This window comes from Mycteria americana, chromosome 3, assembly GCF_035582795.1.
Source record: "Mycteria americana isolate JAX WOST 10 ecotype Jacksonville Zoo and Gardens chromosome 3, USCA_MyAme_1.0, whole genome shotgun sequence".
NCBI classification, from domain to species: domain Eukaryota; kingdom Metazoa; phylum Chordata; class Aves; order Ciconiiformes; family Ciconiidae; genus Mycteria; species Mycteria americana.
Genome location: NC_134367.1, coordinates 53589362 through 53605329, shown reverse-complemented (window position 1 = coordinate 53605329; position 15968 = coordinate 53589362). Strand labels below are relative to the sequence as shown.

Sequence of the window (15968 nt, the reverse complement as noted above, 5' to 3'; positions counted from 1 at the left end):
TTTAGATGCATTTTAGTATAGAAGGAATTAAACCATACAAAGGGCGTCTAGCTGGCTTCTTCTCATGTGGATGTCTCCTTGTTAATGACTCCCAGCTTGCTGTGGTTTGGGCTTCCTACACACGCAGTCCTGCCGCCCAGCTGCGGAGGCTGCTGGCCAGGATGCCCCCGCACTAGCACGGCCGCAGCTGTGTTAGCACAGCACTGCACCTGGGGCACGGGGTCCTCTGGGTTCAGCCTGGGACGGTCTTCATGGCTGACATAGACATGTCAGGTGGGACTTGCTGAATGCTGAAAATTTGGCGTGCTTTCTGTGAGCGCTTGGCTGGGGATTGAGTATTTCTGAAGGTGAAGACGCTATTGTAGGTGAGAAAGACCAGGAATTTCTTGGGAAAAGAGTCCTACCTATTCTGAGGAGACCAGAGAAATTGGAATAGCATCAAGTGTACAGTAGAGGAGTGCTTTCTCAGACTTGTTTGTCTAATGTTCTTATTTCTAATAAATAATTACATACATGAAAGTACTGGGAGATATTCAAGCAGGAAAACATCTTTATTTTTAGGAAGGGCATTAGGCTGTTTATCTCAAGTTGGCCTAAGCAAACAATCTTCAAAAAGGCCTCAGAACTGTGGCTGCCAATTCCAAATACTGCTCATAAAAAAAATAAACAAAAGCAAGCACGTTTGGGTTGAGTTTGGAAACGTCCCCAAGGAGCAGAGGGCTGTTGTTTCCATGGCAATGCCATGCACTTCCAGCAGACTGGTCTCTCTTTTAGATCCACAGATTTTAAAATGGGTGGAGGATGTTAGCATTCATTCACCCCTGTATAGCAAAAGATGGAGAGTTTCAGGGATATAGTATTATGTTGAGTCCTAAACTTCTGTTTGGCTAAACCATTCCTTCCAGAAAAACACTAAACCTTGATGGGAAACTGTCAAGAAGGGAAGAATCCATTGCTCCACTCAATTTGTCTGATTGTTTTCATCAACGCATTAAAAACTTGGGCTTTATTTACTCATGTGTCCTACTTTGACAGGTAGCTATGGTTGATATGATGCCCGTTATATCAGGCAGAGGAGCAACATTTTTCTATTTTCTTTTCTCTGGGCTCTGAGGTGAAGCTTGATAATGTTCAAGTAGAGTTTGTTTTCTTTTCTTCTTCTTTTCTTTCACTCCTTAAGAGACAGTGAGGGCTTTTGAGGGTCCCACAGCTCTGAAACTGTTGATCAATCGCCATCAAGCAATAAATATTATTATGCAAATAATTCACAGTGTGTCTCACAATTCTCCATAGATGTTTCGATTGAGAGATAGCCTATCACACCAGACTTTACAGTTCTCAGACTAAGACTCGCTTAAGTATATGTCTTCTGACAATATTTTTACCACCTTTACAGAACAGGTCAGGCTGCAGAAAAATGGAAACTCGAATGCACAAAAATATTTTCAAAATGAAACTATATGTCCAATGAACTTGCTACACCATCAAGATAAAGCAGGTGAACAAGCTGTGTAATGTCAGCTTAGCCAGAGGTAACTATCTGTGTGTTCTTGACCATCACCAGATGACAGGTAATGAGAATTAATCTAATTCTCTTCCACTGAAGGCTAAAAGAGCATGATCAGGAACAGTTACTATGACTTGGGTAGCATACCATAAATTATTCTACAGTCTTTTGTCTAGCCTCTTGGCATATGAAGAAGTAATGTGTGGGGGCTGCCAGAAACTAAAAAAATGTGTGCTTTTGCCTCTTGGCATCAAAAAACACCCTTCTACAAAAAATACAGGTGTTTATGACACGGGATAGAACTTCTTTGTATTTTTGCAAGTAGATTTGGGATATTAGGTTAATTAAGTTAATTTTAATTTCATCACAAGCCCATGAGTTTATAGGATTCAACTGTGCCCAGGCTGCACTCACTTTTACTATCCTGAACAGACCTTTGAAGTGAGAATCTATTAATTAATACCATAATGTCTGATCTTTGCCCTCATGTCTGAAGATCCCTGCAGCCCACTGAGGATCCTTCTCAGACCTGGAAGGAAGCATACTTTTTGACTCTGCCTCTAGCAGAAAAGAACATAACATTGCTGGCCAGCTATGACTGAGTCTCAGCTGACATTAAACTTAGCAGTGACTTGGCAGCTGATGTGCCATGACTGCTACTTTGAGTGCTGTTCTTCAGCTTCAGTTCCCCAAGTGCACCAGCTGTCTCCTCTTTACAATGGTCCTGGAGGCAAGCACCATCTTTTTCTTCTGGGCTTGTTTTGAATCGACTGTAATGGGAATCCTGGCCCAAGACTGGTAGGCATGAGTATAATGAATATAACAAAGGATGAAATGTCTTAATGTAGGCCATTTAACCCTGAATCACATCCCTTCATGTACCCCAGCACTCAAGAGAATACTCTGGAAATAACAAACACTGGTGTGGATCCAAGGGAGCCTTTTATTGTGGAAGAAAGAGACCTTTTGTGCTTTTACGTATTCACAGGAAAGTCACAAGTTCCAGTACTAACTAAAGAAACATGCCATGTTTTCTTACCATTAGATGAGAGAGTCAATGCCTACATCTGAAATATCGAATAAAGCAGTGTGGGGACCTCCTAGTCAAGTAGCATAACACAGCCCATGTCCATGTGCTGAAGCTCTCTCTGTGTTTGCCCAGAAAAGAACAGCCCCATACAGACTGCCTTGTGGGAACAGGCTCTGACCTGTGCCTGGACGTTGTCGGGAAAATCAATCTGTCAAAGAGCAAAATCGAGGCAGAAAATGAACCGCCAGTCAGTATGGGTGGTCATAAGCCAGTGCCTGAAACCATGCCGTGCCCTTCTTCAGCTGGCTGATGCAGATGTAACCACAGAGAACACTCTGTGCATGTTACCAGCACAGCACTCTTCTTGTGGGACAAGCAAGCCAGAAGAGGCAGGGTCACAGCAAACATACTTATCCCGGCACGGCTGCACCACTACCACTAGCTGGCAGCAGGGAAGGAACGGGGACCTGATTCTGCCCTCAGTTATGCAGGCGCATAGCAGGAGCAGCTGCAATTAAATCAGTGGAACTGCTTGAATATAATATGGGAGTAAACTCATACCCTGTGTATGTGGATTGTCTTCCATCTTCAGTCCCATTTGCACCCAGCAGAAGGGTCTGAAGAAACAGAATAAGACTACAGGCTCCACAGCACTTTCAGCACTGCAGCTGGTTCTTGTTTTTAAGAAATGTAATAATTAAATCCAGATGCAACGGGGAAAAAATAAATGCACCATGGGTGTAAAAGATTTTCAAGAGCTCAGCAAGATCCACATTAGATTGGATTTTTCAGCTTGAACTGGAACAAACATTGTCCCTCGGGCAAAAAAAAATCTAATAATTATGAAGACATAATTGCTAATGCAGACCTAACATTTTGGCCTACTAATCGTCTTCACCATTTAGAAACAGACACTGGATGGAAATGTTCCTCACTCAATTGCCTACATAACGATTTTTCAAGGAGGGTATTTCCATTTTGTTCCAGACCTGTTTGTGCTTTGTGTGCAACTATTTTGTGCTCCCAGAACGTTCGGCCATTTGAATCCCTCAATTAGCTCAACACTCTGACACTTCTTTTTATAAATATGATGTTGGCTCATGCCCTGGAACAACTAACTGATCACTCCATTATCACTAGTAGGGCAAAGAGCAACAAAAATATATCAAAATAATTGAGAATGCCTGAGAAAACTTCTGAACCCAAAGGAAACAATCTGGATCCCATTTTCCCCTCCTTCCCAATTCCCTCATAGCACTGATTGTCAATACCTCATTTCTGGTTTAAATTGATGCAACCCATGGTTTAAAATACTGTATTAAAATAGTGAGCATCAGCACCTTCCAAGTTTTTGTGATTAATTGAATAATGTCGGGGGAAAAATGTTGCCAAAAAATATCCAGGTGACTTAGGACCCTGCATCTCATTTTCAATAGGGGCTCTGACAGTGAGAATAGCAGAAGCACCCAAAACTGAGGCAGATGTCTTGAGGAACTGAGAAGCGTGTCTGCTCAGAATAGGGGGTAAACTGGTTCCCAGTGGACTTCAGCAAAGACTGTACAACCCTGCCCGTACAGCTGGAACCAGTGATGTTGCACTGAACTGCACCTAAGTTGTTACTGCTGGGTGAGTGGACTAAATGAAAGCTCAATCACAGCTGCAATGCAGATATACCCTTAGTTGAAGTATAAAGGATATGATCTTAATGGCTGACTGAAGGATTTGTGCAGAGACCTTTACACACACTCATACATTTCCATTGTCCATATTCACCGTCGTAAATAAAAAATGATTCTGCTTAGACCTGCGAAACCAAGAAAGCTTTTGGGCAGACGCTAATGGACCAGCTAGGACCACCTACCAGTCGAGGGGCATCAGAGAATATAGCATGCCTTAGATCTGTACGGGTGGAGAGAAATATTGCCAAGACAGACACTGGGATAAGAATCTGTTTTCAATTTAGAAACTAACTGTCTCCCTTCCACAGTGTGTGGCGTAATCATTCAGCTGAAATCCTTAGTCTGGTGGGAGCCAGTCCTACAGCTCTGTGTTAAGACTAAACAACTGAAAGAAACGAGCAGTACAAATAGATAGTATTTCTGCTGTCCCAAAGTGGTTATGGTATGAAGGCTTGTCCTCCTAGGAGCTATTATCTAAGAAAGTGTTTCCAAAGCAAACCAGATAAAATATTGCGTGTAACAACGGTAAAGGCAACTGAGTTTTCCATTTATGTTCATCTCAGCTTCTCAGAGCTCTCTGGGATAAGATTGGATTAATGACTCATTTGTAAACCTCATTTTTAAAGCTTGTTGTTAAGCATCTTGTAAGATACATTATTTTCTAAACAAGCAGCTTGTCTGATAGAAGTATCTACCCACCCTTGAGAACGGAAGCTAACAGGCAGATGAATCTCGGGATTGCTGGCTCTTGCTATGCAGTGCTCCACAGCTGTATCTATTGCACCGTGCAGACATACAGGTTCACGTCCCAGAAGCAATACGGCCATAGCACTGTGCCAGGGTTAATTAGCCGCAGTCACCAGCAGGGCTAGTTGGCAATATTAGTCACAGGTTAGTTTCTGCAGCTAGTGGAGGTATCACTGAGCGGTGCTGCATTCGATATTGCGGACCTGTTCATGTCATAGCTTACAGTGGGTGTGAGAAGCAATGGTTACGCCAGTGCAGAAAACAAACCATCCTTTATTTCAGAGCAACTCAGGAAAATGAGGAAGAGGGAGATACAAAGGAATTCTAATCCTAATTAGATCAGTACAATATAATAAGAAGCCTCATACCTCGTACAAATGCAAGCTATGTAAGATCATGCCCTTCTGATTCGCTTGAACCTCCCACTTTTTCCACTTTTTGCAAGAATATGTGACCTCAAGAGCCACAGAATACACAAAGTGCTGTAGAAGCAGCCACAAAAAATATTCCAGGAGAGCCTGGCATATCTCAGGCTCTGGCAGCCACCTCAGGGATAGTGTTTGTAAATACTAGCAGAAACAGGGTGTGGTAATTAATTTCTGGAGATCTAAATGACATGCTAGGGCCTTCACATCAGCTCTGCAACAACATTGCAGGAGTTAGGCAAGGGTAAGAGATTTAGGATCCAAAAATTCATGAGTCTGCATAGATCGAACATAATACATGTGACACAAGGAGACTGCACAGGGTGAGCAGGTGCTGCCTGAGTAACAGAAGTTGCTCCTGAAGTCAACCTGCGCATGTCTCACCAGCTTTGCATCATGAGGTAGACGTTCCTCAGTGGAGAACAAGAATTTACACATAACATATCAAATGAAAGCTATCCTCTTTCATTTACTTTTTATTTTCCAGTCTTAAAGGAGCATCTTAATAGCTTTGTGTTTCCGATTCCTTCTACTATTGCTCTAATTAGCATTTAAAAGAAGGTGATTTAGATATTTACGATCTTCTGTTTAATTTTGGTAAGCTTTGGTAAGTTATCAAAAGTACTAAATTATATACACCAGGCACAGCCACACATTTAAGAAATAACAAGAAAATTTTACCTTTCACGCAATCTCCCCCCATTTATTTATTATGTCACGAGAAGAATGATTGAAGAAGTGTTGCATCTCCCAGAGACTGATTACTTCCCGGAATGACAACAGGTTATCGCTGGCACATCTCACCAGCCTCACAGCCAGCCAGCCCTGCTTTGGTAGCCTCTCACAGCAGCCAGCCACTGTAATTGAGAAGGGCACTGATCTTTGTAGACCTGTTTCTGTCTCCTCCAGGCTCATCAAAGCTTTGATGTAAACTGAACTTTCTAAAGCTTTTCTTTTTCAAGAAAAAGATATTCCTTTCCTATAAATACACCTTCTTTACTGAGTAAGGATCATCATTTCTAGTGAACTCATCCTCTAGTACAAAACACAGTAAGAATCTGCCAGCTCCTCACCTGCAGGCAGGCACCCACTCCTGGCCGGGGGCAGGACACAGGCAGGAATGCTGACAGCTTAAATATTGTAAGGCAAAAAAGCAAGCACCAGGGCAGGGAGTGAAAGAACAGGCTCGAGTTCAGCAGCGTCTGTGTGGTCTGCTATGATGGGGTTGTGCAGTGTGCTCTGGGGAGACCTGACGGTTGTAATTCTTGCTTTCCCCTGTCTCTCAGCCAAACCTCTCTCTCCGAATACGTATGCATAGGAAATGCTTTCTTTTTATTTTCTCATTGCAGGGATGCCAAGAAGGATTTTACCGTACCAGCTCAGGAAAATGCTCTCCTTGCAACTGTAATGGTAATGCAAACAGATGCCTTGATGGATCTGGAATCTGTGTGGTAAGAAATTCCTGTCTTCTCTGCTGGTCTCTCACTGAATAACAGTACCTTGGGGTTTTTTTAATGATAACATGAACCCTTTCACTTTCTTTCACTCTTGCATGAGGCTTCACAGGAAGGAAATATTTCCCAGGCAAACCCAGGAAACCATGGTCTGACTCTTCTATTAACACCAATGCTCAATTTCAATACACTGCAAAAGCAGTGTCTGTACCACAGGAGCTTTTTGCTGAAGGGCGATCATAAGTAGGGATAAGATCAATACATTAAGATTATCCTGGCCAAATTTCATTCTCACTTACTTAAATTATCTCTGCAGATTCAAACCACTTCCTGCGTGCAGTATTTGTGAGAGTCAGTATGCTAGGGAAAATTTTTAGTCCATCAGAATTATGGAAAGGGTTTTGTACACCCCTAGAGAAAAATGTATAAATTCAAACACGTTTCATTCTCTCCTTTATGAATACAGTGCTGTATATCATATAAACAATTTACAATGGTGAGTGACCCCTGGGAGTGTATATACATGTGCTACCCATAGTAATTCTGCTGCATGGCAGCGTCCTGCTGTGAAGGAACAACATAAGGGGGTTGAAATAATACACCAAGGAAGAGAGTGTTGAACTCTGAGGTAATATTACAATTTCCTGTCTGTTCGGTCTCACTCAGTATCAACTCATACAGAAAGCTGTGAGTTAGTATTAGTAGTTGATCACTTGTACCTCCAGAGCAAAAATTAGTCCTGTAAAACTTATCCTGATTACTAGTGGGCAATCAGAGCAGTAATACACTAAGAAAAGGATGGAAGTTAATAGTGCAATGTATCTAAACCACATAGCAAGAGCTAGCCACCAGTGTACTCTTTATAGGCTTGTAAAGCAGGAGCAGAGCCCAGAGCTCTTTGCTCTGCCATGTGTTACTTTTGACAAGTCATAAACCTTTGCCCTCAGTTTGTCTCTTCATAAAATGGCCTGATAATATTCACATACTTTGCATCGTTGCAGCCTCTATCAAGTTTTCAGTTATACAAATACATAGAGCCATGCTCCATGGCATATTTCCTACCATTTTATTCCCATGGGAGGGAGACAGTGCAGTTGACAATTATTATGGCTTGGCCACTGTAGTGTGCTTAGGATTGGCTGGTTTCTGCAGAACATGTATTGGCTTAGTGTTTTAATATTCAATTTTTAAAAGTTGTTTTACACTGCCAGGCATTCCCAGCTATTCTCTTTCACGTGCACATGGCTTTTGCTCATGGGATCATTGTCCCCTTAGTGTCAGGTGACAATGATGACAAGAGGAAACTTCCGATGGAAGACTTGAGAACAAGAGAGAGAGCTTGGCAAATGTCTGCTTCTGATTACTCTGGTGACCAGAGAGTTTCTGGAGCAGAATATATGAGGTAGGGAAGTGATTAGATCCTCAGTTTACAAACACAACAGAAGATTGTTTCCGATCTGCTACAAAAATAAGGGCGATGTCAAGGGTTGGGGAAAAAAAACAAACAAAAACAAAGTTACTGTATCAGCAGGAAATAATCTGAAAGTGTATGTGTATTCCTGACTGGCATTTCTCTGGGATACTAAACTCTCAGAACCGATCAGGTAGTAAAGAACAAAACTAAGAGCTGAACCCCAGTTTATTGCTTGAGTTCAAATAAGCCATTTGATGATTGCAATTATTGCAATTTGATGATTGCCATTTGAGATAAGCAATCTGAATGATTTAATAAGCCATTAAGCTCAGGCCATTTACTTCTGAATAAAGAGGAACAGAAAAAAGGCTTAAGTGAAATAAGAGTGAAAGAGAGAGGGAAAGAGTGTGGTGCAAGGAAAGAGCAGAATGAAAAGAGGTTTTGAAGGTTTGATACCATAAAACGGAACCAGAGATGCCCATGGGGATTGCAATAACAGGACTTTTCTGAGGATTCGGAAATTTCCAGGGAAGATCAGAAGACTGATGAAATTGGTAAACTGCAAAACATGACCAAGAAAGCCTGGGAGAAGAAAAGCTTAGAGAAAGAAAGATGTAACTTGAATTACAGCAGGAAGAAGCATGTTAAGTGAATGAATGCAAGAAATCTGGGAAAAGGAGACTCAATGGTTGATAACGTGATTTGTATTAGAATCGGTGGACAAAGCAGCCTTCCCTAAGGACCATTCTGGAGAAGCACAGGAATGGATCTGGCCAAAGCCCTCTGGGGGCTCAGGCTGGGGCAGAAACGAGTAGGTACGTATATGGCTGGGAGCTTCTGTGAAGAGGTAGGACCACATGGTAGTGAGAGCTCACTATTTTCTCTGCCCTCAAATTTTTAGGCAAATTACTCCAATAATTCTTACAGTGGTAACCACCACACCTGACACTAAGACATAAGACTTTCTGCATTCAGTTAGTTTTTAATAGGCTGTTTAAAAAAAAAAAAAAAAGAGAGAGATTCTGTATTTATCCCATATTATTATAGTTGTCATCCTCTCTTTCTATCATTATAAACCTGCTCTCTCCCTGCTTTTGAGACGCAGCAGTGTGCTAAAATTTTATCACTTATGGACTCTCCACTGGCACCACACGTTACCCTAATCATGAATCATAGATGTTACGGAATGTCCTTAGCAGAAGATCTTTAGAAGAAGTGATGTTCCCCAAAATTAAAAGTTTCTATGTTTACATGTTTATTCACACAATGGAATGATTTAAACATGAAAAAAACCCATCATTTTTTAAAGTTAACTCTGCTAACAATGACGGAAGACAACATGAAAGTAATAATAACACTGTGTTCAGTTGGTAGGTAATTATTTTTTGTAGTTTAAGTAATAACTAAGCTATAAGAACTGAATAAATGAACAAGGCAGTATGAAAATGGAAAAGTACTCTACTTCAAAAGGGATGAAATATAAGGGTCAGACTCCATACAATGCTCTAAGACCATCATATTATGCAAATCCTCCAAATCAATTTGGTGAATGTAGTTCCCACAGCATACAAATTAATGAAATTTTCATTGGCCTCTGCCCTGAATTTGAAATCAAATAAAATTAAACCCCTATTAATGATGCCTTAGGGTAAAGTACTGACATCTTTAATTTCTGCTGACATAAGTATCTATCTTAGGGTTCTGTTTCAAAACTTCTCTCAGCTTATTGACAGATTGTTAATCAAATCCACAAGTCTTTAAAAGATTATTGAATGACACAACCAATGAATCAACAATCTCATTAGGTAACCAGACAGAAGAAATTCTTGTAGACAGAGCCTTTCTTGCATAGATGTCCACATAAAACTGGTGCACAAATCAATCACATTGTCCTGTGATTAAAACTGAAGAGCCACTCAGTCCATTTTTTCAGTATAGAAAATCACCCAAGTCTTAGAAGAAGAGCAGCCAGCACAATATAAACTCCATTTATGATATAATACAATACAGATGTCAAATAATGCTTCATTTCAAATATATTATCTGGTGACACATGTAAGACCAGTAGAGGAAGAAACACCAATTCTTTGTACTGATTTTAGACTTTGGACTTTTAACGTAACATTCTCAATCTTAGCTAAGAGAAGAAGAGGAATTCACTTGCAGGACCCTCTAGCTTTTGATTTTGGAAACATGCATATATGTGATATTAACTGGGTGAAACTGTAACAGCTGCAAGTGGCAGTCCACAGACAGAGTGGTGTGCATATCTCTTGCATAAAGCCCAAGCAATTGGGTTTTGCTGCTAATATGATATGAAGTTATGAAGGGAATGTTTTGCTTCCTTCACCATCCTCAGACCTTACTCCACCAGCAACCCACAGCTGAGCTATTTCTTTAGAGTGCCTCCACTGAAGGTTCAACATTTGAAAATTCAGACACAGGAGTGGGTTTCAAATGACTTGGCAGCTGAGCAGAATGTCACAGCGGCCGTGATGGTCAACTCCGAAATGAGTGGTATATGGAGGTGAAACAGTTTGTCTAAAGCAATGAGCTCTCATACCATACGCAAGTAAGATAATGGGCAGGGCTTTACCATACTAAAAAATTTGATTGCATGCACTAAGGAAGGAAATCGCTTGAGGTGACTGCAATGTACTATGGCAATGACTCCAGACAAACACAGTAAAATGGATTGGAAGGTTGAAAGGATTTAAAAATTACAAAGCTGGATATCCAGACAAATTTTTGTTGGACTGAGTTATCAGTGTCCTTTCTGAGGTTTCTACTATTAATGGAGGTTAGATCTTCATAAATGCATGAAAATGCATAGAGCAGAAGAGCAAGTCTGGAGAGAACACTATAGCAGAAGGTAAAGGGTAAATTTGTTGGTGTCTACCTAAAAATCTCTAGAGTGCTTTGTTATCATCCCAGTCCCATATATTTGACCAGTATGTATATAAGGCATCCAAAGATTGCTCAAAAAGAAAGGAAGAAAGGAAGAAAGGAAGAAAAGAAGAAAGGAAGAAAGGAAGGAAGGAAGGAAGGAAGGCAGGAAGGAAGGAAGGAAGGAAGGAAGGAAGGAAGGAAGGAAGGAAGGAAGGAAGAAAGAAAGAAAGAAAGAAAGGAAGAAAGAAAGAAAGAAAGAAAGAAAGATGACCTTTTTGGAAAAAGAAAGACCAAAGGATCATAACGGTGGAGAGGATAAATTCGCTGGTATCCTTTCCAGCCTTTTATGGAATTTTTTACAATAGAATGTATTGTCGTGTAAGTGATTTGTGTTTAAGTGTTTGGGTTTACAGCTCAGTGGAAAGGTTCGAACGGATTTGGCAGTTCTGCCCAAGAGGATAATATGTTCCACATGATTGCCAAGGCAGGTCTGGAGAATCGCCAGTGGATCTACAACCATCCATCAAGCACAAGCAAAAAGCAGCAGGGAGCTAGCAAAACTCTCCAGCTTATTAGGTACTTCTGGCTTCACGAAGAGCCTTGCAGCTTACAGCTCACTGTTTCTCTCTATAAAGATGGACTACATCTATCTGTAGTGACCTTGGTGATACACGTTTGGAAAGTCAACCAGAACTACAACAGTCCGGTGCTGAAATGCAGCCCTTCTCTTCTCCAGAGTGTTTTGGTATGCAGTAGCTATCAAAAGCACTAGTGTTAATAGTCTCAGCGCCTGTCAGATGTAGGTATTTCCCTCCCTTTTAGCTATGTTTTAACTTAGTAGTTGTTGTCCTAACTATTCTACTACTGAAAACTTGCAACAGTGACCCCAACAAGCAACCACTTCGTTTCCATTCCCTGTGCAGCCGGTACAAGAGGCACGTAGGAAGTCAGGCCAAGACTGAGAGGAAGGGCTGCCATTGCTCTCATACCTGCTCAACCCCATTTCCCACAGTAAGCTAAGACTGGGAAAGTAGAGAGCCAGGTGGTTTTGGCAAGACATCAACTCCCACTTCACTCATTAATACAGGACAAGTTCTACAAACCAAAACTTTGACGTAGAAGGGGTACGTTGACCCAAACTGGATCAGGAACTGAGTTTTGTTGCTATTATCATTATTTTAGGTTGACAGCTGTCTTTAGTAAAAGTTGCACAGTAGCTAGTGTTTCTTTTTAGTGCCTCATCTCCTTCTTCCATAAGAAATTCTGAAAACTAATACTGCATCTCATCCACAGTGGCTGGAGAGAGAGGACTTGAAATCATAAACTTCAAAGAAGAAATAGTTAAAAAATGTAAATCTCCTGGCTTTCAAGTCACTATGCTGAAGTACTTTTTTTACTACTATTCTTTTGGGACAGCAATAAGTTCTGGCATGCTGGCATGGGCAACGCTCTGCAGTTCTGTAACCTCAAATATGAGGACATCCCCTAGACTTGAGGAAGTCTAAATATACATCCAGATATAATACCTCAAGCCAATCTCTACTGGCCCAGCAATAAATACAGACAGACTGCACAGCAATGTAAACCACTTGCATCTCTTTACCTGTACAATTTATTCTTGTGCAATCTTTCTGCATTAACAATTGTTACAAGACTATCTCTCAGAAGAACAAGAAATAAGGGGAAAAAAAAACAGTTCCTGCTATATTGTAAGAAAGACTGGCTCCAAAGTAATATTCAGAATTCCTAACCAGGGTCTGAGGACACTTCCAGATTTCACAGACAATATTTCAGACCTTAGGATTTTTGTTTGGTTGGTTTTTGTTGTACTAACTTCGCTAGAAGCAGGGCTGCGTATTAACTTTTTTGCCCTGGAGAATCCCCATACCATTCAGGATTAGGTGCCTAGCGCAGGTCTTCTCACCACTCTGTGGCATGTCCTGTCTTTCTCCTTAACTCCAGAGGGTAGACAGAAAACCAGTCTACTATCTTCGTTTCCTAAGGAGGAGGTCCAGCCTGCCTAAATTGCACTACATGTTAGCCATCCAATGAAATAATCTCCCTAAAATAACTGCCTAAATGGCACATTTAATGAAGCTGGTGCCTTTGAAGACCATTAGAATGAGCTGTTCTCTCTTAAGTTTAGGTTCCTAAATTCAGGTGGGGCAGATTCCCACCTCTTAGATTTTCAGTTACATTCATTTACAGAAAAGCATGTTTGTTTTTTTGCTGGGAAACTTGTCCTAGTACCATTGCCTGAAGAGAATCAACAAACTTTTCGTTACTATTTGTGCACAAGCGTATATACTGAGCAGAGCCACATCACTCAAAATGCTCTGTGGTCTCAGAGCAGCGGTTCCAGCTTTACTTTCCAAGCAGATGAGTGCAGGAGCTCAGTGCTGACAACCATTCCCAAGTATCCCCCCATAGCACCTTTTCATATACTTTTCATGTGTGTAAAGTATAGATAGTTACCGTAAGGGCCAGGTAGAAATGCTCGCCCTGGTTGATGGTACTGAGTGAGAGCAGACTAGTAGGACCAGCTAAGGCTAACATAGGAAAATACACTCCAGCCACTCTGTCATCTGACAAGCTGCTGCTGGTGTACCTATGGATGAATGATTATATGCCGTATCCTCGTATAGAAGCTTTTAGAAGCCAGGCTGCTATTACACTGGATTACTTCCTCTGAAACTGAAGTGTCCATGAAGAAGGGACACCTCTGCCTTGACTTTTGCTTTATGAAAATAAAGGTTGTAGTAACATGGGCATATGGAAATAATCTAGCTTAGAATTTTCACGTACTGTAATTTAAAACACAGTTTACCAAAAGTAGAGTATTATAACGCCTAGTTGCAATACTTTTAACTGCATCCTTGTATCTGTTTTCGTGACCTTTACCATGTCTCACTCTGTTCTGTAGAAAGACAGGAAGCAATTTTCTGCTAGCTTCAGTGTTTGATGTCCTAAGATACATATCACTGCATATTTTCTAGAGATTTTTACTTCAGTCTTCCTTGTTTTTCAAAGGAAACCAAATCAAAAACTATACCCTGAGTTTCTTTATTTGAAAAAGTAGACACCAATATCAGTAAACATATTTCTACAATTTTGTGAGCACATTTGAACGAACCACTGAGACAGGGAAGGCTGTGAGCTATCCCACGCATAGTCCGATTTATAACATCAACCATAAATGATGCCTTTCATTCTAAAGCGTGTATGAATACTGGGACCAAGAGTAGCCCTTGCAACTCTCAAAGCAAAACACTTCTTTAAAATCCAATTTCACAAAAATTGCCATAAATGGAATTCCATTTTTTTCCTCATCATTATTTCTCTGTCAAAAGTGATCCGTTTAGAAGCAAAACACTTGCCTCAAACGAACCAGCCAGTGCCACCCAGCGCTGAGAATCACCCATGAGCTGCAGGGAGGGTGTCCTCCCTGCCTTCAGAGATGTCTCACAGGCTTCTTGCAGTCTCTTGCAGAGATGCAAGCTAATGGAACATAAAATATAAGGACACTTTCTTTGTCACTGTAAAAATAGGATTCTAAATACCCACAGGAGTTCTGACTTGTTAAATAAGAGAAAGCCACTTTTACATAATCACTAAGCAGAGAAAAACTACAAAAGTGCCTCAAGCACTCAGCTAACTGGGTCTTTGGGGTAAAAGGGCCTTTTAGCACTTCCCTTCAGTTTAGAAGATGAAAAACACTGCAGATTTAAGGAGCAACATCAGCTCCCCTGCTGCCCTGCTCTGTTCATCACAATAGTATCTGAGCTTTGGAAACCAATAATGGATTTATTCTGATAATACCCATGTGTTGTTTGGAGAGCTGAGGACAAGAGAGGTGAATTGCTCAGAGCAAAACTGAAGAGCCTGATGAAGGCTACACCTGAATGCAGCCCACCTGAGGCCTCCGCCAGCACTTCAGACACAGGATTGCTCTTTCTCTTTGAGCGCTCAGTGCCCACGCTCTCGTCTCTCTCTTGTGGTACAGTAAAATCACCTTTTCATTGAATAATGACAAATGCAAACTATTTTTAAAACTGTATTAGCCTTCCACTGCCTTCTGGCTCACGCCGTGTGACTCGCAGCTAGGGCACTCTTGCAAGAGACGAGCACAAGATCTGGACATCTCCCCAGCGGCCGCCTGCCACTCTGCCCTCATTTGCTCCCAGCTTCTCTGCTTTCACCAAGTTTCTTTCCTCCTCCTCTTCCTCCTAGTCAAGCTTTCTGCATTCTAGAGCCTTTTAGTTAAAATAATCTTCTGGTTTTCTGTATACTAATATATCTGTATATATCTTTACATGTATATATCTGTATATACTAATGCACTAATATATCTGTATATATCTTTACTGTAAAGATATATCTGTATATATCTTTACAGCAAATATTACTATGAAAAACCACCTTTAGCTCTACAACTGTTGGTGTTTAATATATTTAATGATCCATGGAAAAAGAAATTGACCTTTTTCCTTTCCTTATCATATTCTATCTGCTCTAGAGTTCTTTGGCCAAATTACAGCTTTATAGAAATAAATAATTGCTGTGCAATAGTTTCTGTATGACTATAAAAATGCAGCAACATAAGCAAAGTCTTCTAGGATCAAAAAGGATATGAATTAAATTAATGACTCCTAACTGGGGGCTTTAATGGGATTCAAATGAGGAATATTGGCTAAAAAAAAATCAGATGTGTTTTCACAAGGGTGAGTGTCCTTTTACTGATTTCAACACAGATTGACAATATCTGGACAGACTTAGGAAAAAAAAAAATCCAAAACATCAATGTTGCCAGGACAAAATTCTGC

General features: G+C 40.8%; 1 protein-coding gene across 1 annotated transcript in view; it reads left to right on the top strand.

The window, feature by feature from the left end:
* The window catches only part of LAMA4 (laminin subunit alpha 4), a 116185-nt gene that overhangs the window by 19545 nt on the left and 80672 nt on the right, over positions 1-15968 (top strand). Inside the window, exon 2 of the mRNA XM_075498583.1 lies at positions 6738-6839. Coding sequence (XP_075354698.1) covers positions 6738-6839 — 102 coding nt within the window. The remainder of the gene's footprint in view (positions 1-6737; positions 6840-15968) is intronic.